General features: G+C 50.2%; 1 protein-coding gene across 3 annotated transcripts in view; it reads left to right on the forward strand.

Moving 5' to 3' along the window:
- Ndst1 (N-deacetylase and N-sulfotransferase 1) overlaps window positions 1-26,589 on the forward strand; it is a 71,036-nt gene that overhangs the window by 21,017 nt on the left and 23,430 nt on the right. The window contains exons 1-4 of one of the 3 annotated variants that reach the window (XM_070036404.1): window positions 2,660-2,929; window positions 6,003-6,078; window positions 16,466-17,364; window positions 22,719-23,213. In XM_070036404.1, the coding sequence (XP_069892505.1) occupies window positions 16,852-17,364; window positions 22,719-23,213 (1,008 nt within the window). In that variant the 5' untranslated portion in view covers window positions 2,660-2,929; window positions 6,003-6,078; window positions 16,466-16,851. Of the gene's footprint in view, window positions 1-2,659; window positions 2,930-6,002; window positions 6,079-16,465; window positions 17,365-22,718; window positions 23,214-26,589 lie in introns of those variants that run through there. The other 2 variants (XM_070036402.1, XM_070036405.1) reach the window with 2 other exon arrangements.

Here is a 26,589-nt window from a genome sequence, read left to right on the forward strand (position 1 = left end):
GCTGTGGTGATTTGGTATACCAGGACTGGCTGGCCTGGCATCATTGGGCAGACCCAATCCTTCACAGGGAGGCATAGGCAATTTCTCAAACATGTTGTCTCGGTGTGCCTTCTGGGAAGTCAGTAGTTCTATTTCCCTCTTCCAAGAAAGGAGGGAGAAATCCCTATTGAGCTTTTATGAAATGGGAAACAGATTTGTACCATTCTAACACTTCACAGTGGCAAGTGGTAGCTGTGCTGTGCTGTGCTGATGGCAGTGAGGACATTGTGACCATGGTGGTGGACAGCTGGTATGGCTGTAGGCTGGCCAGTCTGAGGAATTGCCTGTGCCCACACAGCTCTCCCTTCTTGCCTGTACCCGGCCACCTCGCACCTTAGTCCCAGCATTATATACTAGAACACGTGGGAGGTGCAAAGTCCTGATGGCATTTTCCAGGCCCTGGTGGGTTTGGGGTGCCAGTGGCTGATGTCATGGAATGTGGGGATTAAGAGCAAGAGAGGTGCTGATTCAGAGCTCAGTGAAGTGTTTCCCAACGGGGAGCTTGAGCAAGTTTCTATGAGGCCCTGAGGATGTGGAGGCCAAGCAGTTAGTAAAGCATTGCAGGGTGAGCAAATGCGCTTTGCACTGGTTTGTGGGGATGTACTGGAGATCAGATTTGCTTCCTGTACCAGCATCCTGCTGAGGCTCTTGAGGGGCCATGGTATCATTTGGCCCAGTTCCATTTTACAGGTGAACAAAGTAAGGCCCTGCAGCTGATGCTTGCCTTAGGTGCTGACAGGTTAGTTCAAAGCTGTGAGTGGAGTAAGATCCTGATACCTCCAGGGCACTTGCTGCAGGTGAGGAGGAAGAAGGGGAGGAAGAGGAGGAAGCAGAGAAGGAGGGATTTTATTAAGGTTGTTACTGGTACCTTGCTCTTCTAACCTGGTCAGGGTCCTGGGCAGTGCCTAATTTAGGATGTAAACTTGAGTCTCCTGACTCTGTGCTGTTCAGAACACCTAGAGGCACCTTCCAGAGTCCTTGCCTTGGTCCCTTTAAAAGGAGTTTGTCTAGAGTAGGTCAGCAGGTACTGTGTGTGTGTGTGTCTGTGTGTGTCCGTCCGTCCGTCCCTGGGGTTTGGACTCAGGTCCTGGGCTCTGTCCCTTTGCTTTTTTCGGTCAAGGCTAGCACTCTACCACTTTGAGCCACAGCTCCACTTCTGCTTTTTTGGTAGTTAATTGGAGTTAAGAGTCTCACAGAGACTTTCCTGCCCAGGCTGGCTTCCAACTGTTGATCTTCAGATCTCATCCTCCTGAATAGCTAGGATTACAGGCATGAGACACTGGTGCCTGGCTCATCTGATACTTTTTGCTCTTTCTATCCTCAGCTGCCTGATTTTCAGAGGAGCTGGTTCCTGTCCCTGTCCTCCCTTATGGTTGGGCTCCGAGGTGTGTGCTAAGCCCCCAGGCCTCTGTGCTGGCTGCAGGCTCTTGTGGTACTGAGCCTCAGCAAGTCTGGAGGGACAAGCTGCTTTCATGTGGGCCTCCTTGGTCTCAGCAGGTCTCATGTTTGCCCACCAGGCCTCCAGGAGATTAGGGGGCTTCTGTGACTCCACATGCCTCCAGGCTTTTCCCTGGCTCTGAGTCATCCCAGCTGCTTGCCTTCCCCTTGCTTCTGGCCATAGGATCTGAGGCTTTTCAATGTTCCCAAGTCATCTATAGCTGGCTGGTTTGGGGGTATCCTTTGGGCAATCTCCCCATCACTAAAGCTAAGCCTCTTGCTGGCACTAGATAACTTCCTTTTGTTCTTTTTGAGTCAGGGTCTTGCTGTAGAGCCCAGGCTGGCCTTGAATTCTTGATTTTCTGCCTCAGTCTCCCAAGTGCCGAGATTACAGATGCTCATGTCTTTTTAAGACCTGGCAAGGCTGCTGATCCCTGCAACGAATTCCTAGGATTTACCTATGTCTGGAAGGATCCCCTAGCTACTCACATAGTGTGACCCAAAGGCTGGAAGGCCGGTCTTTATCTCTGGACTGAACACACCATCATATTAGTTCTGCTGCTCTTAAGTATGAGATTATGCCATCAGCAAAGTGCCTTGTGCTGTCCTTTGGCATCCTCTAAGATGTCAAATACCTTTTCAGGTAGTACTTCTGGCTGCTAGCTTACCAGGAAGCAGCCTGTGGCTGGTTTGCTCTTTTCTACCATGTGACTAGGACTGAGTTGTTTTTTTCTCTCTGGGCCTTGGCTTTGTGAGGCGTTTTCAGCCCCATCACTTGGACATACTTCTGCCAGTCACTTTTCTTCCTTCTCTGCAGGGTAGGGTGATGGGAGGGGCCTGGCAACTGAGCTGGCATAGGGCAGAGGCCAGAAGCCAACACCATGGACACTTTGACCACCAGCTGGTCCTGAGAAGATATTAGACTTTTCTTCTTCCTTATTCCTAGGACAGTTAAGAAAACTGGGACCTGGAGGGGAAGGGACTTGTCTGGGTCACCTGGGGAGTCAGGCAGAGCTATAACCCTGTCTGCCAAGGGCTCTTACTACTCCTGGCTGCCACTCTCTTGAAAGGAACCAGAGCGCCCACTGGTAGGAGGGTTTGGGGACATGTGTGTCCTTTTGCATGAAGGGTACCTTCAGGTGGGCCCTTCCTGCTATCCTAGACAGATTTGGGGGAGTACTTTCTCTATGTGAGGTCTAGAAGGTAACAGCTGGTGTTCCTGAAAGGGTTGGGGCAAGGAGCAGGCTTCCAGCAATGTGGTTGGTGGCTCAGGGTGCCCTAGAGCCACCTCCCTCCCTGCTTTTCCCTCCCTCCTAGGCGGGTCTGGGTGGACAGTAATGCCATTTGTTCTGGCTCTCGGATTAGATGCAGCTGAGTAAAGTAAGGAGTGTGGAGCTTTTGAGAGCCAAGCCAGAGGAGCTGAGCAGCCGCTGCCTGGACTCCTGGAACTCTGGTGGGTCTTGTCATTCCCCTGTCTCCCTGTTCTTTCCTGGCCTCCCGTGCTCTCTGACTGCTGTACCTAATCCCTTACTGTGTCCACATATGCTCTGTGCATGTACACACCAGCCTAGGAGGGGCCTCTAGTATGTAGTTGGCCCCTAGCATTGGCCAGGATACTATCTAATTGGGATCTGAAGCAGGTTATGCAGTTCCAGGCACTGACCTGACAGATTGCCGAGGGAGGAGATAGGAAGAGGTGACAGAAGGAGTTGAAGAAGAGCTGAGTTTCTCTTGTAGCTTACTGGGGGGCTGGGAAGGTGGCTCAGTGGTAGAGCGCTTGCCTTGCATGCATGAGGCCCTGGGTTCGATTCCTCAGCACCACATAAGCAGAAAAAAAAAGCCAGAAGTGGTGCTATGGCTCAAGTGTTAGTACGCTAGCCTTGAGCTGAAGAGCTGAGGACAGCGCCCAGGCTCAGAGTTCAGGCCCCACAACCGGACCCTCCCTCCCCCCCCAAAAAAAAAAAAAAAAAAAAAAAGCTTATTGGGACAGCCAGGTATCCACAGAGACCCACCTGGAGCCAAGTCCAAGGGCTGAGAGTTTATCCTGGCTACAGTGAGCCCTGGGGCACTCAGTTGCCACTCAGATGTACCAGAGGCATTTGTGCCTCCAGCCCCAGAGACCATGAGAGCAGGGCTTGCTCTCATGAGGCACCCCAGAATGCTTCCAAGTTTGGCGTATTGGTGGGGCCTGAATTTGTGGGTCTGCAAAGAATCTGGTAGCAACTATCATCAACTTCTCAAAAGATTCTGTGACTCTAGCAGGTCCCAGCTTCTGCTAGGATCTGTGCACACCTTGTTGAAGAAACAGGTTCAGAGGAGTAATAGCCGGGGCTCTGAAATGTCTCAGAGGAACTCTTCCTGCCGAGCTCCTTACTCAGCCCCCAACCTCATGGCTGTTGGGGCCTGGCTGACTTCAGGGGACCCTGCCTCCTCGTGCCTCCTCGTCCTGGGGATGGTTGGGAAGCTGATGTGGATTACATACATGTCTTGTTCTGCATCTGTGAAATGGAGTATCCCTGCTTCTAGAACCTCTCAGCTGGCAGCCCAGAGCTGGCCGTGCTGGAGGCTAGGGGTTTAGCAGGAGGGGAAGATAGGAGACTCTCAGGAACAAATCAATCTTTACTTACTTGGGAGCAAATGACAAATAAGCAGGTAATGATTGGGAAAAGCCTGGCACAGACCAAGCCCATGAAACATGTTTTGGTCACCATTGTCCTTGGCCTGGCATTCCAGCTGAGATCACCTGCTTCAACCCTCACTCCTGTGCCCACCTCTTCCCTCGTATTAGGCCTTTGACTGGGGCTGACTGAGGTCCTGACTCTCTAGAAGCCATGGTACCTGCCTCCAGTCAAGCTTTCTGTGGGGCTGGAATGAAGTTTGTTATTGCTAGAGAAGCCAGCTCAGCAGTCCTAGGGCTTGTGACCTGCAGATAGACTTTGAGGTTGTGAGGTAGAGATGCAGGTACACAGACAGAAATTAATAGGAGGGGCTGGGAAGGTGGCTCAGTGGTAGAGCGCTTGCCTTGCATTCATGAGGCCCTGGGTTCAATTCCTCAGCACCACATAAGCAAAAAGAAAAAAGCCGGAAGTGGCACTGTGGCTCAAGTGGTAGAGTGATAGCCTTGAGCTGAAGAGTTGAGGGACAGTGCCCAGGCCCAGAGTTCAGGCCCCATGACCGTACCCCCCCCCCCAAAAAAAAAAGAAGTTAATAGGAACTTGGCCAGGAGCTTGAAAGATATTGTCAATAAGGGACATTATGTAATGATTTTTTTTTCCCCCAGTCCTGGGGTTTGAACTCAGGGCCTGGGCACTGTCCTGAGCTTCTTTTGCTCAAGGCTAGCGCTCTACCACTTGAGCCACAGTGCCTCTTCCCACTTTTTCTGTTTATGTGGTACTGAGGAATCAAACCCAGGGCTTCATGCATGTGAGGAAAGCACTCTACCACTAAGCCACATTCCCAGCCCGATGTTATGATATTTGTAAGGAAGTGTTCTTTTTCTTCTGAGTGCTTGGACCTAAGAAAATAATTCAGGGTGGATTGACTGTCCTCAGCAGATTTAGGGGTTGGCCAAGAGCAGTGTTTGGGAAGGTTCCTGGACTGGTGAACAGTTCTCTGCCCCTCCCCTCCCACCAGTGAGAGGGGGGCGGGGCGGGGAGCTTGTCCTTGGGTCTGAGGGCAGCAGCTGGCCTGACCTGCCTCCCTCCGCACACACCCCCTCCTCCAGGCCATGTGTTTGTTTATTTGCTCAGCAAACTCTCTCTTCAGAGCTATGCAAAGGTAAGCTCTCTACTTAGGCCCACTGAAAAAAAAATACAATTTCATCAAGTGTGGTTGAGGTTCCTTAGGTTTTTTTCTCAGACCTTCCTGTGTGCCAGGGAGTCCAGAACAAAATTCCTGAGTTGAGAACCAGGGAGTAAGCAGCCCTTCATGCTTGGTGAGCCTGTTGATTGATGGAGAATTTGCAGGGCTGCTTCCAGGAAGGCTCATTAGCTGCTGCTTGTGATGTTAAAACACTCACAACATGGATTGGAACAAAAACAGAGCAAGTCACTGCAAGGGGGGCAGAGATGGGACAGGCAGGGTGCCTAGCCAGGGCGGCTATCAGGTGAGCAGAGGGGCTGGCTGTGCTGCTGAGCAGCGAATGCACCAGGCTTTGTGCTGAAGTGCTCAGTCATCTTTCCCTGTGCTAGAACCTCCAGGACTTTAGCTCCTTATCTATAGAATGGGAGAATAGAGATCATGTTGCTGTTGAAAGGGTGAAATATTAGTGCATGATGCAAAAGTGATGTCTAGGAAATGGAAGTGACTATTATTAGTTCCTTTAGTCCCATAGGATTCAGAAAAGGAGAAGATGGTTGGTGAGGGTACAGCTGTACAAGCACCTCCTGTGGGCAGAACCCTGCTCTGCCTTGGAAGACTTTTGGTGGAGCTGGGTGCCCAGGGTTGTAGCTGGGGGAACATTTGATGCTGGGCACAGCCCTGGGGATGCAGAGGAGTGTTCAACAGGGATTTTTGATTCACATCAGGCAAAATCAACTCTCAACTGGGACTGCCGTGAAGGAGGATGGGCAAGTGGTTTAACAGACAAGGAAAGGGGCCAAGGTAGGTGGTAACACAGGCCATCCTGGTGGCACGATGCTAGGGGTCCTTTCCTGTCTTTGGGCCTCAGTGTCTTCATGTGGTTGCTGCAGGGTGGACTGTGACCCTAGTGTCACAGTCACCCTGGGGTGATTGACAGGTGACAATTTGGCTCCAGGCCAGGTTCAGAAAGGCACTGTGGGGGGTATTGGGGGATGGGGCCCATGAATTCCCGCAGAGGAGGGATTTGCTTCTGGGCTCAGCCTCCCAGGGATATAATTGTGCCAGAGAAACTGCACAGCTGGGAAGCAAATGTGGAGGATTTTCTTCACAGCACTGGCTGTGGTGGGTGCGGCAGGCCGAGGCAGGGTAACTGGTCGAGTGGGTGGGTATGGGGTGTGGCTGGGTAGTGGGGTGATTGTGACAGGCTGGGAGGCAGTGGGCCAACTGTGGGAGTGGCTTTGGGTGCCCATAGGACTGCCAGTACCTGGGCCTGCAGCTGCCGCCACCACCCTGTCCTCCCAGGTCCCTGCCCAAGCCCATACCATACCACTTGCTTGCTTTATCTGCTTTAGAGCTGCCTGCAGGGCTCTTCCTGCACTGGCCTCCGTCAGCTCCCTGAATCTGTGTGGCCTGAGTGCCATGGTGCTGCTGTCTTTCAGCAAGCTTGTCTGTGCATTGATGTGCACGGGATTAGGGTGTGTTCTCAGGATGGTGGGTGCATGGCATTGTCAGGAGTGGCCCAGTCCAGAATAAAATGTGCTTCAGGGGCTGGGAAGGTGGCTCAGTGGTAGAGTGCTTGACTTGCATGCATGAGGCCCTGGGTTCGATTCCTCAGCACCACATCAGCAGAAAAAGCTGGAAGTGGGTCTGAGGCTCAAGTGGTAGAGCACTAGTCTACAGTTGAAGATCTGAGGGACAGTGTCCAGGCCCAGAGCTCAGGCTCCACCACCACCACCACCAACAAAAAAGTGCTTCAGGGGCTGGGAGCATGGCTTAGTGGTAGAGTGTTTGCCTAGCATGCATGAGGCCCAGGATTCGATTCCTCCGTACCACATAAACAGAAAAAGCTGTAAGTGGCGCTGTGGCTCAAGTGGTAGAGTGCTAGCCTTGAGCAAAAGAAGCTCAGGGAGAGTGCCCAGGCCCTGAGTTCAAGCCTCAGGACTGGCTAAATAAATAAATAAAATGTGACAGGGTGCTAGCTTTGTCCCTCAAGTACCCTGGTCATTGTTGCTTCAAGACCTAAAACCAAGATGCCCCAGATCCTTTAGAAACCTTTGTTGAAGGTCTGAGTCCCACAGATGCTAAACAGACTGGGAGAATGGGGGCTGGGGGAGGGGGTGCGGGTCATCTGCTCATCCAAACTCCGGTGATGTCAAACCTCTCTTTCCTAAAGCTCATTCTCTTACTCCTCCTCTCTGGCTTCAACTTGACTTCCTATTCTCTTTCTTTCTACATCTACTATTAATTTGGTATGTGTCATTGGGCAGGTTTCTTCCTGAGCCTCAGTTTTCAAATCTGTTAAATGGGTAATCATTTTATTTGTTTGTTTGTTTTTTGGGTCCCGTCATGGGGCCTGAACTCTGGGCCTGGGCGCTGTCCCTCAGCTCTTCAGCTCAAGGCTAGCACTCTACCACTTGAGCCACAGCGCCACTTCTGGCTTTTTTCTTTTTGCTTATGTGGTGCTAAGGAATCAAACCCAGGGCCTCAGGCATGCAAGGCAAGCGCTCTACCACTGAGCCACCTTCCCAGCCCAAATGGGTAAACATTTTATTATCTTGTACCAAGCTGAGTGTACCACAAAGTCTTGGAATCTGCCCCGTGAGATAGATAAGCAGTGTGGGAAAAAAAAAAACCCAACAATTTAAAACTGAAAGACCTGTTCCCAGGGCAGAGGAAGGGAAACTGAGGCTCAGAGAAGTTGAGAGATTTGTGCAAGGCTTGCTTGGAAATAATGAAGCCAATGTTCAAAGCCCAGCAGGCTGTCTTCAGCCATTCTTGAGGCCTTAATCATGGTAGTGGCCACTGCACTGCTATCCCTGGGATGGCAGGGGTGAAGGATTGTGGTGACACACCAAGACATGCAGGTGGTATCAACACACATCTTCTGCCTCCTGCAGCTTGCAGCTCCTTAGGGCAGGGCTGTATGGACAGGCCTCCCAAGCACCTGGCACCCAGAGGCCCTCAGAAAATAATCTTTGGGGGCTCAGTGGTAGAGTGCTTGCCTTGCATGCATGATTCCTCAGCCCTACATAAGCAGAAAAAGCCGAAGTGGTGCTGTGGCTCAAGTGGTAGAGCACTAGCCTTGAGCTATAGAGCTGAGGGACAGTGTCCAACCCCAGAGTTCAGGACCCATGACCAAAAAGAAAAAAGAGAGAGAGAGAGAATAATTTTTGCCTGCCTTATCCTTCTCCCCCAAGCCTCCAGTGTCAGGATTTGTTATGGAAGTTCCCACTTTCCCCAGAGCCAGAGGACTTACAATCAGTATTTATTTATTTATTTATTTATTTATTTATTTATTTATTTATTTATTTATTTATTTATTTATTTATTTATTTTTGGGTCTGGTCGTGGGGCCTGAACTCTGGGCCTGGGCATTGTCCCTCAGCTCAAGGCTAGTGTTCTACTACTTGAGCCACAGCGCCACTTCTGGCTTTTTTCTTTTTGCTTATGTGGTGCTGAGGAATTGAACCCAGGGCCTCATGCATGCAAGGCAAGTGCTCTACCACTGAGCCACCTTCCCAGCCCCTCACAATTGGAATTTAAAAGCAGCTGTTATTCCCAATGTATAGATGAGCAGAAAGTGGCTCCAAGGTAAAGTGTCTTGGAACAGCCACACAGAAACCACTAAATCTTAATTTGGACAGGTTTCTTCCTGACTTTGAGGCTAGGCTTTCATGCTCCATGACATGGAGAAACCCAGGGGCTTCTGTAGTCTAATACCAACTCAGTCATAATCATCCTCATTTTGGAACCATACCTTGGGCATTTGGCTTTGAACCTGGCACTGTGTTGATCACTTTTCCTACCTTTTCTCATTTTACCCTCACAACTAATTTTATCATCCACATCTACAAATGAGGAAAATGAAGCCCAGAGAGGTGCCCTTTGCCCAAGACCAAACAGTTAATCAGTGGCAGATCTGAAATTGCAAGCCAGACCTCATGAAAGGGAATGTCCCAGAGCTGCAGAAGACCTTTGGTTGGGGAAACTTGAGGGAACTCAACCATTGAAGTCTCCCAGTCCTTAGCCAGGCTCCCACTGTCAGTTCCAGCCTTTCCTGCCAAGGTGCTAGAGATAATGAATGAGATGCTTTGGTTGTCATGGAGACACCATGGCAACATTGCACTTTCGGGAAATACCACGGTAACTAAAGTCACTGCTCCAGAGTCAAAATCATTCCTTACCCCACTTCCCTACCCAAAAGTGCTCTGTTCCCTACAATTCTTCCCAGGACCCATCAGAAAAAGAGGCCTTCAGAGCAAGTTTTCTAGAATCTGGAAATGGGCAAGGGTTTAGTATAGGCTTCAGTTGAATGCATGAATCCTAGGAATGAGACCCAGAGCTAGTGAGAGCAGGCACAGAGACTGAGCTTGCTGTGCCTTTGAGGGCAAAGTATTTGCTCTGCAGGGACTCAGCTCAGGTGCATGCTGGTCCCAGTGCAGGAAGCTGAGTGAAGGCAGGAGGCTGTCTGTGGAACGGTGAGGCATGCAGAGACTGTGCTGACAAGGTCTCCACATGCAGTGGAGACCCCCAGTGCCTCTGCTGCTCATGGCTGGAGGGCTTGTGTCTGGTGTCCTTGGAACCCATCCTTGTTAATGAGAAGTTAGAAGTTCTTGCTTTTAGATAAACTTCTGATTTTAATCTGTTCATAGCAACCTCTCAATTAAAGAAAGATGCTGCTTAAGACAAAGAACATGTGCCTGTGCTCTGGGCCCCCACATTGTGAGAGGCTTGGTGGAGTCTGAGGGGTGGGGTGGTTGGGGATGACTTCAGAGAAGCCCTGACTTTGAAACTGGGATGTGAAGGATGAGTAAGTGTCCCGAGAGGTTCGGGGAAGCATTGCTTGCAATGGGAACTTCACCAGTTAAGGCCTGAATGCAGGACCAAGAGAGGAGCCTGGCTGGTGAAGCTGTGGTTTTGGGGATAGGGCTGATGTGGGCTCCCTGTAGGGAGCTACAAGGCCTAGCTGTGCTTGAGGCCCAAGTGATTCCTGAGAGATTAGAAGTCCCCTAATTTGTATCCCTCAAGATGTAAGGGTTCCTGAGGGTGAGAAGGGCCTAGAATGGCCAGGGAGGGGTGAGGATGCTTTGAGTGGGTGGCAGTGGGGTTGTACAGAGGCCCCTTGCCAGCAAGCTGAGTGGTCAGCAGATTTTTACAAAGCATCTGGCTCTTCCCCCATCGCTGGATATTTGATGATCTCTGGGATCAGGAGCTATTTTGCTCTGTGTCTTGTGTTTTGCCAGAGCTGTGTTCTTAGTCTCCCAGAAAAGGCCATGACCTCCTGTGATGGAGATTCTTCTTAGGTGTTCAGGGAGAGGAGGCAGCAGCGGCCACATGGGTCCACTGAGCAGGCACCAGCCCCAGCCCTTGTTCTCCTTCTGTGTAGCCAGCGTTGCCCCTGCCTAACGCCAGGGCTGCTGGAGAGATGTGCTCCACCTTGCTGTGTGAGTTGAGGATGCTGAAGAAGTAGCGGGAGTGCATGGCAGCAGCAGCAAGCAGAAGCTCCTCAGCGGCTCCTGCCAGGCCAGGGTGCTTCTAAGGGTTTCCTGAACCAGAATCTTAGTTTTTACAACCTTGGGAAATATACAACCTTGTCATGCTTTACATATTAGGAAACTGAGGCAGTGAGAAGTTAAATGTCTTGCCTAGGATTATGTAACATCGAGGTAGAGGAGTGTGGGCTTGAAATGAAGTCACCTCTGCAGCCTGCAGGTGTACCAGCACCATAGGCCTGGGTCCACAGGTGGACTTGGGGATCTGGTCTGAATTTCTTTTTTTTTTTTTCTCTCTTTCTTTCTTTCCTTCCTTCCTGTCCTTCCGTCCCTCCACCCCCCCTCTTTCTTTTCTTTTCTTTCTTCTTTCAGTCCTGGGGCTCGAACTCTGTGCCTGGACTTTGTCCCTAAGCTTTTTTTTTTTGGGTCCGGTCGTGGGGCCTGAACTCTGGGCCTGGGCGCTGTCCCTCAGCTCTTCAGCTCAAGGCTAGTACTCTACCACTTGAGCTACAGCACCACTTCTGGCTTTTTTCTTTTTGCTTATGTGGTGCTAAGGAATCGAACCCAGGGCCTCATGCATGCAAGGCAAACACTTTACCACTGAGCCACCTTCCCAGCCCTGGTCTGAATTTCTTGAAATTGTTACATATTCTGATAGATGTGCCTATATGTAGTTTGTCCTTCCTTCCTTTCCTGCTCCTTCCTTCTTTCCTTCCTTGCTTCCTTGCTTCCTTCCTTCCTTCCTCTCTTTCTCTCTCTCTTTCTCTCTTTCTCTATTTCTTTTACCAGTCCAGGCGGTTGAGCTCAGGGCCTGGCACTGTCTCTGAGCTTCTTTTGTTCAAGGCTAGTACTCTACCACTTGAGCCACAGCACCACTTCAGGCCTTTTCTGTTTATGTGACACTGAGGAGTTGAAACCAAAACTTCATACATGCTAGGCAAGCATTCTACCACTAAGCCAGGTTCCCAAACCTACAGCTATTTCTTTAAAATTTTTTTTTGTTTTTGAAAAGCAGTTAAAACAGCTTTAGTGCTAGGAGCCAAAGATTTATATCTATATTCCTAGCTACTCAGGAGGCTGAAACCTAGAGGATCAAAATTTGAAACCAGCCCAGGTAGAGAAGTCTAATTTCCAAGTAACTAGCAAAATGTCAAGACTGGAGGCATGGCTAAAGTGGTAGAGGACCAGCTGTGAGTAAAAAAGCTAAACAAGAACACAAGGCCTTGAGTTCAAGCCCTGGCAAAACAAAACCCAAAAAACCCAAAACTGTTTTAGATTCACAGTACAATTGAGAGTAGAGAGTTTCTATATCATCCTGTATGTACTGCCCTCCCTATGTCTAGGTCCTCTACTAGAGTGGTCCATCTGGGAAAGGTGATGGACCTGCATGGACACCATTGTCACCGAGAGCTCAGAGTTGGTAGCAGAGTTCACTTTTGTGTTGACAATAGTTAACTAAGTACCTAATTATGTTTTGAGGCAGGGTGTCCCTGTGCCCAGGCTGGCCTGGGACTGATGATCCTATCAGGCATGTGTCACCATGTGTCTTGGTGTTGCACCATTCTGTGGGTTAGGAGACACACCCGCCATTGCAGGGCTATACAGAAGAGTCTCACTGTCCTCAGAACCCTTTCTCCACCCACCCCACCCCAATCTCTGGCAATCATGCTTTTGTTTCATGTACACATTTTTTAATATCTAAAAAATGCTCTCAGTTGCCAACAGGTGTCTGTGGCCCCCAGAGGATTTAGGTCATGGATTGCATCATTAACCAGGAGAAAGGCTGTTAATAATTGTCTAGTGGGAGCTGGGAAGGTGGCTTAGTGGTAGAGTGCTTGCCTAGCATGCATGAAACCCTGGGTTTGATTCCTCAGCACCACATAAGCAGAAAAAGCCGGAAGTGGCGCTGTGGCTCAAGTGGTAGAGTGCTAGCCTTGAGCAAAGCAGCTCAGGGACAGTACTCAGGCCCTGAGTTCAAGCCCTGGCACAAAAATAAAATAAAATAGACAGAAGGGGCTGGGAAGGTGGCTCAGTGGTAGAGTGCTTGCCTAGCATGCATGAAACCCTGCACCACATAAGCAGAAAAAGCCGGAAGTGGCGCTGTGGCTCAAGTGGTAGAGGGCTAACCTTGAGCTGAAGAGCTGAAGGACAGTGCCCAGGCCCAGAGTTCAGGCCCACAATCGACAACGCCCCCCCCCAAAAAAAATAGAAGGTCAATGACCTCTTCTCTTCTGTGGGGCTAAGTGGCAGGTGTGGGTAGGGCACCATCAGGACAGAACTGGTTCCCTGCCTGTTGTGTTCCTGGCCTCGGCCTCTAGTGAGTCTAGCTATAGCTGTAGGCAGCCCTAATCAGTGATAAGTGGATGCTGGCACACCCTGTGCATAAACAGGACTGGCCACTCCAGCCTTTCAGGCTCTGCCAGAACACCTGCTACTTCTTACCTAGAATTGTAGGGAATCCCTGGAAGGCACCACATGGCCCCTTATCTCCAGGTTGTGTTCTGTGCTCATGTTCCTCCTTGTCTGGCAGCTTTACATCACTTCTTCCAGGCAGCCCTCCTCAGCCCTCTAACCCCTCCAGAGATCACATCCTCCCAAACACCATTCCCTTCCCCAGCTGCCACACTCCTCCCCTGCTTGATAGATACCTGCTTTCTTTTTCTTTCTTTCTTTCTTTTTTTTTTTTTTTTTTGGCCGGTCGTGGGGCTTGAACTCTTGGCCTGGGCGCTGTCCCTCAGCTCTTCAGCTCAAGGCTAGTGCTCTACCACTTGAGCCACAGCACCATTTCCAGTTTTCTGAGTTGTTTATTGGAGATAAGAGTCTTATGGTCAGGGCTGGGAAGGTGGCTCAGTGGTAGAGCGCTTGCCTTGCATGCTTGAGGCCCTGGGTTCGATTCCTCAGCACCACATAAGCAAAAAGAAAAAAAGCCGGAAGTGGTGCTGTGGCTCAAGTGGTAGAACGCTAGCCTTGAGCTGAAGAGCTGAGGGACAGTGCCCAGGCCCAGAGTTCAGGCCCCACGACCAGACCCCCCCCCCAAAAAAAAAAAAAAAAAAGAAAAAGAAAAAGAAAAAAAAAAAAGAGTCTTATGGTCTTTCCTGCCCGGGGCTGGCTTTGAACCTCGAACCTCAGATTTCAGCTTCCTGAGTAGCTAGGATTACAGGCGTGAGCCACCAGCGCCCAGCTGCCTGCTTTCTTTGCCTTTTTTTCTTTTGTCGGTCGTGGGGCTTGAACTCTGGGTCTGGTCTCTGTCCCTTAGCTCTTCAGCTCAAGGTGAGTGCTCTACCACTTGAGCCACAGCACCACTTCTGGCTTTTTCTGTTTATGTGGTACTGAGGAATCGAACCCAGGGCCTCAGGCATGTGAGGCAAACACTCTACCACCGAGCCACCTTCCCAGCCCCTGCCTGGTTTCTTGAGAGGTACCTCTGCTTTCCCAGGGTGGCACATTAGTGAGACTGTAGTGTAGACTCTCAGAGGAAGAGCCTCCAACCCCCACTAACAGGCAGGAAGCCCAGAGAGGGATAGGGCATGCTCCATGCCACACACAATGTCACAACACAGGTGGGACAAAATCTGCTCTTAAACCTTAAAACAGCAGAAAATGAAAGTCACCCTGAGACAATCAGTGTTCTTTTTTTTTTTTAATTTAGTACTAGTTTCTAACCTACACATAATGTTTTACCAAATGTTTATCAGACATTTGACCACACATGCAGACTGTTTTATAACTTTTCCCACTTCAACAATGTGTTAAGTGTTCTTTATACTGTGATGTCTGTCTAGAATTCCACCATTGCATTATAGCTTCTAAAGGCCCCCCCTGATTGCTGGGCATTTGCAGTTGTAATTTGTATTCGTGTGGGGATATCTTCATACACTTGCAGTTACCACTTGTAGGATAAATCCCTGAAAGCATGACTGCTGGTCTCTGGGATGTGGTGCCCATGCTGAGCATATTATAACAATCTCAAAGACTCCACCCCAAGGCCATGCCCTGCCTGGCTACCTCAGCTCCCATCTCAGCCCTGGCTCTGATGCCTCTATTTGGGCATTTGACTCTGGGGCCAGCCCTCAGCAGCTGGGTCTGTGGCTGTGGCTGTTGGAAATCCACATTGATTGCTGGGAGATTTCTCCCTGTGTCTTTGACTCTTATTTAGGGGACTGGAAGGCTGTGTCTGGGGCTGCTCTGGGGAAAGAGCCCTTGTTTGTGTGTATATGTGGTTAGTATGTATGTGTGGTTTTTATGTATGTGTGTATGTGTGGTTTGTGTGTATGTGTGGTTTTTCTGGCCCTTGTTTGTGTGTATATGTGTTTGTGTGTATGTGTGGTTTTTGTTTTTTTGTTTTTGTTCTTTGCCTATCCTGGGGCTTGAAATATGGGCCTGGGTACGGTCCCTGAGTTCCATTTGCTCAAGGCTAGCACTCTACCACTTGAGCCAGAGTGTGGCTCAAGGACCCTTGTATGTGAGTCACTGTGAGCTCTTTCTGGTCATGGCGGCGCCTGATAGTCCTCAGGCTGAGGGTGAAACTGCAGTTTAGTCTGGCTGCTGAGTGGACACAGGCCAGATGTGCTGTCCCTTGACAGTCTGGGGTACTCAGGCAGAGGTTCTGGTCACCCAGTGTCCAGGCTGCCATGTGCACCTGCATGCATGTGCCCAAGGAATGGCAATGCATGGGTTGCATTTGGAGTAGTTGGTGATAGCTGCAGTTTCTGAGAATTTCTTGTGCTGATCCCTTAGACACATTTACTTGATCAGCCTTGATCCCAACCATGGAGGAGGGGTGGTAACCTTCTGATGGAGCTCACGGATGTACAGTGACACACTTGGACTTTCTCCCACAGCCCTGAGGTTAAGCCCTGCTGTGGCTGCTTCTGTTGGAGACTCAGACTTTTCATCTGTTGGATGGGGTGGATGGGTCATCCAGAGAGAGAAACTTGGAGGGAAAGGGGAAGAGTAGAAGAGGGAAAGGAAAGATGAAGAAGGAGAGGGGAGAGAAGGGCAGAGGAGAGGAGGAGAAAGAAAAGCAGAAGAAGGAGGGGGCAATGTGGTTTTTGGTTCAGATTTAGAATTCTGCCTCTTACTCATAGGTGTTAGAATTGTTTAGTGTTTCACTTTGTCTTTCTTGTTTCTGGATTTTTTCTTTTTTCTTTTTTTTCTCCTTTTTTCATTTTTGTTGGTCATGGGGCTTGAACTCTAGGCCTGGGTGCTATCTGTCAGCTCTTCAGCTCAAGGCTAGTGCTCTACCACTTGAGCCACCACGCCACTTCCAGTTTTTTGAGTGGTTTATTGGAGATAAGAGTTTCACAGCCTTTCCTGCTCAGGCTGGCTCTGAACTATGATCCTCAGATCTCAGCCACCTGAATAACTAGGATTACAGGTGTGAGCCACCAGCGCCCGGCTTCTGGCAAATAACAGCTATGTATTTAGATGTCATATGTTAAGTGCTGCTTTAAGTGTTTTTTTGTACGTTGTTGGACTTAACCTTCCAACCCGCTGTGAGACGAGTTCTATTTATTATCTGCATCATTTCATGCAGGGGAAACGAGACTTGGGCATTAAAAAGCTTGGTTGCCTCCAGTAATGTCAGTGGATCTAGCAGTAGTGCTTGAACATGCGTTCACCTAGTCAGGACTTGGGTGTCTGTAATCAGTAGGCCCCTTTGTGCCCCCATTCTGACTCTCCTGTTTTCTCCACAGCCTTAAGCAATCCTGTGGGCCCCACTGGGTGAGCGGCATGTGGCACCCCCAGGCCTGCCCAGCGAACTTTGGCCTGGTGTCCAGCACCCTCAGGAGGCCCTGACACCCTGGGGCACTTTTGCTCTGTGCAGGACCACGTGGGGGTTTGCCATGGTGACATAAAGGGGCACAGAGGAAGGAAGGAGCGAGACCAGCCTGCGGACTGTGCCCCTGGCTGGGAGAAAGGGCCAGGGGCTCCAGCCCTCCACTCTGCTGCCCACTGAGGACCTCTCTTCCTAAGTCTCTGTGAATTTCTTGGTTGGTGGATTACTCTTGTGTCTCCTGTGTGGGGCCTTGGGGTGACAAGGCAGGCTGGGCCTCCAGTGGCCGAGGCCTTTCGGACCAGAATGCCTGCTGTGGCATGCCTCCGGAGGCTCTGTCGACACCTGTCCCCACAGGCTGTCTTTTTCCTGCTGTTCATCTTCTGCCTGTTCAGCGTCTTCGTCTCAGCCTACTACCTGTATGGCTGGAAGCGGGGCCTCGAGCCCTCGGCTGATGCCCTGGAGTCTGACTGTGGGGACCCACCGCCTGTGGCCCCCAGCCGCCTGCTGCCACTCAAGCCCATACAGGCCATCACCCCTTCCCGCACGGACCCACTGGTGCTGGTGTTTGTGGAGAGCCTGTACTCACAGCTGGGTCAGGAGGTGGTGGCCATCCTGGAGTCTAGCCGCTTCAAGTACCGCACAGAGATTGCGCCTGGCAAGGGAGACATGCCCACACTCACTGACAAGGGCCGCGGCCGCTTTGCCCTCATCATTTACGAGAACATCCTCAAGTACGTCAACTTGGATGCCTGGAACCGGGAGCTGCTGGACAAGTACTGTGTGGCCTATGGCGTGGGCATCATCGGCTTCTTCAAGGTATGCAGGAACAGGGTTCCTGGGCGACCCTGAGCCCCATCCCCACACCTGCTAGCCGAGTGCCTGGCTTTGCTCATCTGGGAAATTGGCACATTCGAGCACTTACCTCCTAGGCCCTTCATGAAGGCTAAGTAGGTGAGTGCCTGGTGCCTAGTGAGTGCTGTACAAGGATCAGGGCTTTACTGCCTGTCATACCTGGGGTGCAGCACACAACGCACACTGTTGGGAGGAGGTTGTGCAAGGTGAGTCAGGGCATGCCCTACTAGGGCCCTGAAACCCGCCATGGCAGTCTTCCCAGAGGAAGGGCGTGCATTTTACAGACAAGCAATCAAAGGCTTAGGGTTCAGTTACTTATCTGAGCTTACAGGTGGGATCACCAGGCTACAGTAGGGTGTGGTGTTTGTGCACCTCCTATACCACAGCCATTTTGCATTGGGAGAAAGGAGGCAGAATTGTAGAGTGCAGGCAGGGAGTTACTCTGAGTTCTGTGGACTCTGAGGACCATCCCTGGGATTGAGGTCCTTGTAGAAAGAGAGTCATGAGAAGCTCTCCTTTGGGAGGCAAAGGCAAGAGCTGTGAATGGTGGGGGATCCTGAGGCTGTGGTCATATGATATGAGAGGGGACATGAGCTGGGACTGACTCTGGTTGGGTGCTTTGGGCATACTTGCTCCATCATTTGGCATATATTTTTTGAGCACTTACAATGCTCTGAGCCTTGTGGTATAGATACTGGAGCATCATGAGAGTGGGATGGGTGATGGGCACAGAATAGTTAAATCATAGAGTGTGACAGGTGGTGATCCATGCAAAAGGAAGCAGACCAGGGGACTGGCAAAGATGTATAGGTGAAGGAGGCTCACATTACTCTTTTTTTTTTTTTTTGGGGGGGGGGTCTGGTCGTGGGCCTGAACTATGGGCCTGGGTGCTGTCCCTCAGCGCTTCAGCTCAAGGCTAGCGCTCTACCACTTGAGCCACAGTGCCACTTCTGGCTTTTTTTCTTTTTGTTTATGTGGTGCTGAGGAATCAAACCCAGGGCTTCAGGCATGCAAGGCAAGCGCTCTACCACTGAGCCACCTTCCCAGCCCTCACATTACTCTTGATAGCCAGGGATAAGATGATAAGGTGGCTTAAAGGAGTGGCCTGGCTCAGTGCACAGGTCCTAGGGCAGACCCTTGCTTAGTTTGTAGGAGAAAGTTGGAAGTGACTGCCCCACATTTCTCAAGTAATCCTGTGCATTTTGCCTTGGGCCCTATCCTATGTTTGGTGCTGGGTATGGCTGGCCTCTTGGGGGCTTCCTGCAGAATATTTCACATCTGAATGCAGCATGCATTGTGAGCCCTTACAAGTCCTGCAGTAGAGTAGCCTAGCAAGCAAGATCTACTCCCCTGCTGGCTTGATCTCTTTCACAGGGCATGCTTTGGGGAATGCTAGCCTAGTTAATGCTTCACAGAGGTACACACATGTGTGTGTATGTGTCTCTTTCATTAACGTTGATTTAGACCCCCGGGCCTGGAAATCAACAGAATGGCTAACATTTATTGAGAGCTCTATCAGTACCATGCACTGCCTACATGCTTTGTGCAAATTAATTCACTTCATACTAATAATCATCCTCCAAGAACAGGTAGATGGCTTCCTCATTTAAGAGAGAAGGAAACTGAGGCAGAGGGAGGTTAAGAAATGGGGTCAAATCCACACTTCTACAAAGTGTTATCTCTGATCTGAACCTAAGTAGTTCGGTTCTAAGAGGCCTTTGTATTAACCAATGTGTGATGAGTCCCAGAGCTGCCCTGCCCATTACTTAGTAAAAGTTTGCAGCAGGCCACATGTGCCTCTGATGGATACCCACAGTTTCTGGGACTAGGCAGTGGGTGAAGAGCATTGGGCACAGTTTGTACAACAGAGCAGGGACTCTAGTCAGCCCCAAGTCCTTGCTCATGAAGGGCAGACATACTCAGAGTCTTTTTGTGGTCTCTTTCTACCCTGTTGAATCAGACCTACTTACCTTGGTTTTGACCAGAGGTCTGGAATTTTTCTGTTCAAATGGGAGCCCCCTGGTGGTCAAGGTGCATCTCCATTCGTTCTGCAAGGTGGGCATCAGGTCAAATACTTCAGGGCATTGTGAAAACAGCTGCTTGAAACTCCAGACCATGGGTTCAATATTAGAAGCAGATTGCCTCAGCCTTACAATTCTAGGTGCCCTAGCTCTGAATACACTATGGCAGAGGTTGGGTGGCAAAGGCCTCCTGACATCTTTCATGGAATACTGAGGATGTGGTAGACCTCAGTGTTGCTTTTTTGTGTGTTAATAGTGCTAAGTTTCTGCAGTAGCCTATGATGTAGGTACTTTATTTTCAGGTCGGGACCTGCAGCTAAAAAATGAAATGGCTTTACCAGAGTGACATAGCTTGTAAGCCAAGATTTGCCCACCAAGCTTGTTGCTTCTGATCTGACCACAGGAGACTGTAAGAGAGATCTGTTCGGTGGAGGAGCTGAGGCCCAGAATGGGGATGTGGGTTTCCCAGGACACCCAGCCAGTTAACGATTATGTCTCCCATTCCTGGCGCAGGCTTCCTTCTTCTGCTGGAGTGGCCCCTTTGGAAGAGTCAGTGTCTCTTGTGTGGGTCCTCTGCACCGAGTAGTGAGAGGGATTCCCAGTCCAGGCTGAGGCCTGCTGTAGGGCTGGCCTTTGTGGTGCCCAGGCTCCCCTTTCCTTTCCTGGCTGGCATCTTTTATTATTGTAGACTGGGTAGCTGTCAGCAGCTTGGCGTTTCTCTTCCTTGGTGTATGAGCTGCCAGCACCTGGCAGTCAGCCGGGGTCAGGACAATGAAATGTGATCCTTCAGCTCTCATAGTCCAGTGTCTTCCCAGGCCCGACGTGGCACAGACACACACGCACACACACACACACACACAGAGGCAGGCCACACACACATACACAAACACACATACACACACACCCAGGCAGGCCTCACACACACCAGGCAGGCCCCACCCTGATTTGAGGTGGTAAGGAGCCTGGAGTTGGGGTACAGCACCTCTGAGGTGGGGCTAAGCCCAGTGTTGAAACAGATGGAAGGAGTTGCTGCCTGACCTTTAGAGAATTCAGTTTTTCTTCTTACTACAGTTCACAAGGTCAGACCTTCTGCAGCCTTTGTAGAGATAAGAAGAGAGGCCATCTGTGGAGGGGACTAGCAAAACACTTCGTTCTGGGCTGGCACAGCTTTGTCCTGTCTTAACTGAGACCCTATCCCCGCTCACTGCCAGCTGTCTGCCATAAAACCCTGGACACAACCCTACCTTGCTCTCTAAAATCATTGTACCCATGCCCTCTGTCCACTTTTACTTTACCCCATCCACTTAACTTACTCTGCACATGGCATTGCACAGATCCGTCCAAGATGCAAATGGTAACCTGCCATCCCTGCCTGAGCACTTTTGCCCTTCAGGTTTGGATCCTGCTGGCCTTCCTGCCTCATCTCTTTCCCTTCTTGGTCTCTCTGCTGGCCTCTTGGTCTTCCTGATCTTCCTTTTCTTACCTTAGGCCTTTTGTACTTACTGTTCTTAGACTTGACTCCTGCCTGAACCTCAGCAGATTACTCATCCTTGAAGTGTTCGTTCAAAGTCCCCTTTTTCTAGGAGCCTCCAGATCCAGCGGACTACCAGGTACCTGCATAGCTCCAGCTGCAAACCTCTCTGCTATCATGTGCACTATGGACTTGCTGTTTATTCCTGTGGCTCTAGTGGATATTTTCCCCCCTTGCTCAGCGTTTACGGTTCATGAGGGCAGAGGTCATGTCTGTTTTTCTCAATGTGTACACTGCACTTAATACTATAAACACTGCTTCCTCACTGTATCTCGTTCCATACTCAGACAGCACGAAACACATGAAGGATTGTGGAATGAACAAACGAAACTGTAATAAACAGTGGTCATGTGCCAGGTACAAGCAGCTGTCTGTTCCCCTTTTCATTCTTTTTTTTTTTTTAAAGCAAGCACATATTTATCCCACTGGAGCTCAGGGAGCCAGAGCAGGGAAGCGGGTAGCCCTTGTCCTCAGGGAGAGAGACCGTGAATAGATAGGCAGTAGCTGTGATGAGAACCACTGTAATTGAGGTTTCCATGTGGTCCCCAGGCAGAGTACAGTGGGATGCATGAAGATTTGAGTTTGTGCGCCCCTCCTTTACCTGTCTGTAGAGGAGAAGGCAAATGCATTGGGCTTGGAAGGCTGAGGTGCTTTCCAGCACAGGAAGAATGGAACTGTCATAGGAACAAGGACCAGTTGTACCTTACTCAGAGTCAGGTGGCTAGGAGGGCGGGAAGAAGCAGGAGCTCAAGGCTACCAGGAGGAGATGATGGTAAGCTGGAGGTCTGTAGAGACGCGCAGGGAACTAGGCAGCTACAGGCCATGGAGGGAGTCAGAGACCAGCCTCATGACCGCCAGGAGGGACGGGTGGACATGGGAGCCACACCTGTGAGGGTGCAAGGGGACCTGGGGGGAGGGTGCTGTGGGAAGAGCAGGTGCTCTTTTACCCCAGAGGTCATGTCTTCTTTGGTCTTCTACATTGGCACTAATCTCAGATTCTTCCTGAAGAAGGGGCTGCGTGACCAAAGCATGTTCAGAAAGTCTTGGTTGCTGAGCCTGGCTCCAGACAGTGGGTCACTGTGTATGTAGAGCAGCTCCTGCTCCAAGCCTCAGTTTCCTCTCCTGTGCCAAGGTGGATGTGAACACTGAGTGTGCTCAGCACCTTGTCAGGGCCAACATCCATCCTCCTCCCTCCATTCTGAGGTAGGCGCTATTACTAGCCATACTTTTTTTTGTTTGTTTTTTGCTTAAACTCAGGGCCTGGGCTCTGTCCCTGAGCCTTTCTGTGCTCAAGGCTTGCACTCTACTAGAGCCACAGCACCCACTTTCAGCTTCTTCTGTTTATGTGGTACTGACGAATCCAACCCAGGGCTTTGTGAATGCTAGGCAAGCACTCTACCACTGAGCCACATCCCCATCCACTAGCCATACTTCATGGCAGAGGAAACTGACGCTGGAGAGGGGATACAGCCTGCCTGAGGCCAGGATGCCTGGTAGTCTCTACTACCAGTGTGTCACCTGCTAGACTTCGCTGTGTGTGACTTAGCCGCTCTGGGCCCCACCTCATCACCTGTGGAATGGGGTTGACAGCCTGGCATTGCAGGGCTACTGGGAGGCTGGGCAGCACCGCTGTGTGCAGGCTGTCTTTGAGTTGAACACCTTCGCTGTGGCGGGGATGGGGGAATGGGCTGGGCTGTGGTCAGCTCTGCTGGCACAGAGTTCTGGACCTGACAGCTGTATTCCGTTCCTCCCCACCCTGGCTGCAGGCCAACGAGAACAGCCTGCTGAGTGCACAGCTCAAAGGCTTCCCCCTCTTCCTGCACTCCAACCTGGGCCTGAAGGACTGCAGCATCAACCCCAAGTCCCCACTGCTGTACGTGACGCGGCCCAGCGAGGTGGAGAAGGGTGTGTTGCCTGGAGAGGACTGGACCGTGTTCCAGTCAAACCACTCCACGTACGAACCGGTGTTGCTGGCCAAGACGCGCTCCTCGGAGTCCATCCCCCACCTGGGTGCTGACGCCAGCTTGCACGCCGCCCTGCACGCCACTGTGGTCCAGGACCTGGGCCTCCATGATGGCATCCAGCGGGTGCTGTTTGGCAACAACCTCAATTTCTGGCTGCACAAGCTAGTCTTCGTGGATGCTGTGGCCTTCCTCACAGGCAAGCGCCTGTCGCTGCCTTTGGACCGCTACATCCTGGTGGACATCGATGATATCTTTGTGGGCAAAGAGGGCACTCGCATGAAGGTGGAGGATGTGAAGGTAAGACTTCACATCTTCACCATGATGCTCCCTGGTCTGCCCGGCCCCTGTGCTACTTGTTGGTGAAGTGGGAATTTGTGGTTCCAGCCTGGACAAAATGAAAAGTTCACATGATTCTATCTTGACCAATGGTTGGGTGTGCCCAAGCTGTGAGGAAAGCTATAAGGTACGGAGATGTGCCTGACATCTCAGCAACACAGTACAATTAGGAGGATTGCAGCCCATACTGCCTGGGCATAAAGTTACACTGTTATACTGCTAAACATGGTTATAAAAATAAGTAGTCGGGCTGGGAAGTTGGCTCAGTGGTAGAGCGCTTGCCTTGCATGCCTGAGGCCCTGGGTTCCATTCCTCAGCACCACATAAGCAAAAAGCCGGAAGTGGCGCTGTGGCTCAAGTGGTAGAGCGCTAGCCTTGAGCTGAAGAGCGGAGGGACAGCGCCCAGGCCCAGAGTTCAGGCCCATGACTGGACCCAAAAAAACCAAAAAAACAAAAATATTTGTCAGCTGGGTGCAGTGACTCATCCCTGTAATCCTAGCTGCTCAGGTGGTAGAGATAGGAAAATCCAAATCTTATGCTGGTTCTATACAATAAAGCAAGAACCTAACTTGGACAAAGGCTGGAAGTGTGACACTTCAGTGGCATGTGGTGGAGTGCTTGCCACGCAGGCTTAAGGCCCTATTTCAAACACCAGTATCACACAGAAATGGTGTTTTTTAAATTTTTTTATTGAGATTAAGTGATTATATAAACTTCACAATATTGTAGGATAGTCATACTTAGCTAAAGTCACAAACACATTTTAACTTTTACAAGGTGAATTGTCATTATCACACTGTATAAAGCTTGTGAACCCCTCAAACTTTGACAATACAACTCTTTCTTCCAAATAGGGTGATATGTACACTTCTTTTCTTTTGCTTAGTGTAAGATATTTCTTCTTTCTCATTCAAAAGGTTTTTGTTTTTGTTTTTTGCTTATGTGGTGCTGAGGAATTGAACCCAGGGCCTCAGGCATGCAAGGCAAGCGCTCTACAGCTGAGCCACCTTCCCAGCCCTCAAAAGGTTTTTGTTTTTGTTTTTGGGTCCGGTCATGGGGCCTGAACTCTGGGCCTGGGCGCTGTCCCTCAGCTCTTCAGCTCAAGGCTAGCGCTCTACCACTTGAGCCACAGCGCCACTTCCAGATTTTTTCTTTTTGCTTATGGGGTGCTGAGGAATCGAACCCAGGGCCTCAGGCATGCAAGGCAAGCGCTCTACCACTGAGCCACCTTCCCAGCCCCCCTCAAAAGGTTTTTATGTGTGTGCTGGTCCTGAGCTATTTTTCTCAAGGCTAGTGCCCTACCACTTAAGGCACAGCTTCACTTCCAGCGTTTTGGTGGTTAATTGGAGATAATAGTTTCACAGACTTTTCTTCCCTGGGCTAACTTTGAACCATGATCTTAGCCTCCTGATTAGGGAGGATTACAGGAGTGAGCCACTAGCGCCTGGCTTATGTTTGAAAGGTTTGAGTAAATATCAGAGCTCCAAGCCTGGAACATAGCTGAAGGATAGAACCACCTGCCCAGAAGGCAAGGCCCTGACTTCATACCCAGAACCACCAATAGCTGGCTAGCGAGAGCCAGAGCGCCTATGAAATGTTTGTTTGAGTTGAGTGACTCACACTAGCTAGTCAGGCCTTCTACCACTTGAGCTATACTCCCAGGCCCCTCCCCTTTTTCCCCATTAGTTCTATTTTACGTAGGTTGCCTGGAGCCCATAGAGCAGTATCCTCCTACCTGTAGCTTTCGACCTCTCACATAGCTGGGATTATGTCACCACCTGTGGCCTGAATCACACAGGCAATGTATTTTGACTGCGGTATATATAGGTAGTAGAATGCATATGTTGAATTCAAAAAGTGTTTATCAACAGAACTGTACTTAAGAGCACTGTGCAAAGCACAAGATTTTCCTCACATGTGAACTGTCCATGTGAAAGGGAAAGCTTCAGAGTAAGGCTATCAAGCAGTGTTTAAAATTCAGTTTTCATCTACTCAGCAGAAAGTTATTTGCAAGTGTAAGTGGTGCATGGTAGTGTAAGTGGGTATCCGTGTGGGTTGCTCAGCCAGGGGTCAGCCATAACAATAAATCCAATGGAAACAAAACAAGGGATTAAATTCTGAGACACTGCTGTCTGCTGACCGGGTGTCCTCCTTACAGGAGATTAGCAAGTGTTAGAAACATATTAGCACCAAACCAAAACCTCTCTTCCATGCTTCAGGAGGCTTTAAATGGACTCATGAGAGGAATACCTCCCTCCCTGAGCAGTGTGGACTTGCTGTGCTGTGGTGTTCATGCACTTGAAGTCTCCTGGTGGGGTTGACCTGAGGTCTGAAAAAAAGGGGTCCTGTCATAATCAGATGGGACTCTTCATCTCTTTATACCCCAGATGAAAGGGGCAGAGTGGAGGTGGTAGGGGAGCTGGCACTCTGTGACAGGCTAGGACCTCATTTGGTCACGTCAAGTCCCATGGTGGCTCTGATTACGCAACTTGGGCAAGTCGCTTCCCATCACTGAGCCTCGGCTGGAAACTATACTGTTATACTGTTGTTGACTGCACCTAGGTTTCACTTCACCGAGCTGCCTGGCCAGCTGGTGTGAGGGAAGGTCACCTCCCCTCCCTCCCCCCCCTCCCCGCCCCCTCCCTCCTGTCCCACACACAGCTGCCACCTCCTATACCCATGTCCTTTCTCCAGCCCTAGCCCTACCCCCAGCTCTCCAGGCTGCTGAAGCCGGTTAGGCCAGTGGCTTTGATCTACCCTTTTGCATTGTGTTTCTTCCTGACATTTTGTTTCCTCAAGGGCTCTTGCAGAAGGAAAATTTACAAGTTTATTATAGTTGAGCCTTCCATCTGAACATCTTCTCTTGATGCCACCGCTGACTTCTGACAAAGCAGACTGCCCCATTTCCTCTATAGGATGCTCTTCCAGTCCTAATCTGGTTCTCTCCTGCTTGGACCCAGGCCCAGGGCAATTCATTGGGAGACTTCAGTCCAGGTTGAGTCTCCCAGGCAGTGTGTATTGTAGCTGCTGAGCTCACTACATTTCTGTTGCCCATTTTGGCTTATTTTTCCCATTTTTTTTCTTTTGTCATTTTTATTATCTTTTGTCTTTTTTATTAGCTTATACATTTACATATACATATATTAGCTTATATATATTCCTTAAGTATTAAAGGATTTTTGATGGTAAACTGGAGATAAGTCTTGTAGATTGGTCTGCCCATACTGGCTTCAAATCATCACCCTTGGATGGTGTCATCCCAAGTAGCTAGGATCTCAGGCAGAGCCCAGACTGGTGCCCTGCTTTCCTGGCTTGCGCTTCTTTTTCCAGGGAACCT

The sequence above is a fragment of the Dipodomys merriami genome, unplaced genomic scaffold (genome assembly GCF_024711535.1).
Source record: "Dipodomys merriami isolate MVZ:Mamm:240054 unplaced genomic scaffold, mDipMer1.0.p SCAF_27, whole genome shotgun sequence".
In the NCBI taxonomy this organism is placed as follows: Eukaryota; Metazoa; Chordata; class Mammalia; order Rodentia; family Heteromyidae; genus Dipodomys; species Dipodomys merriami.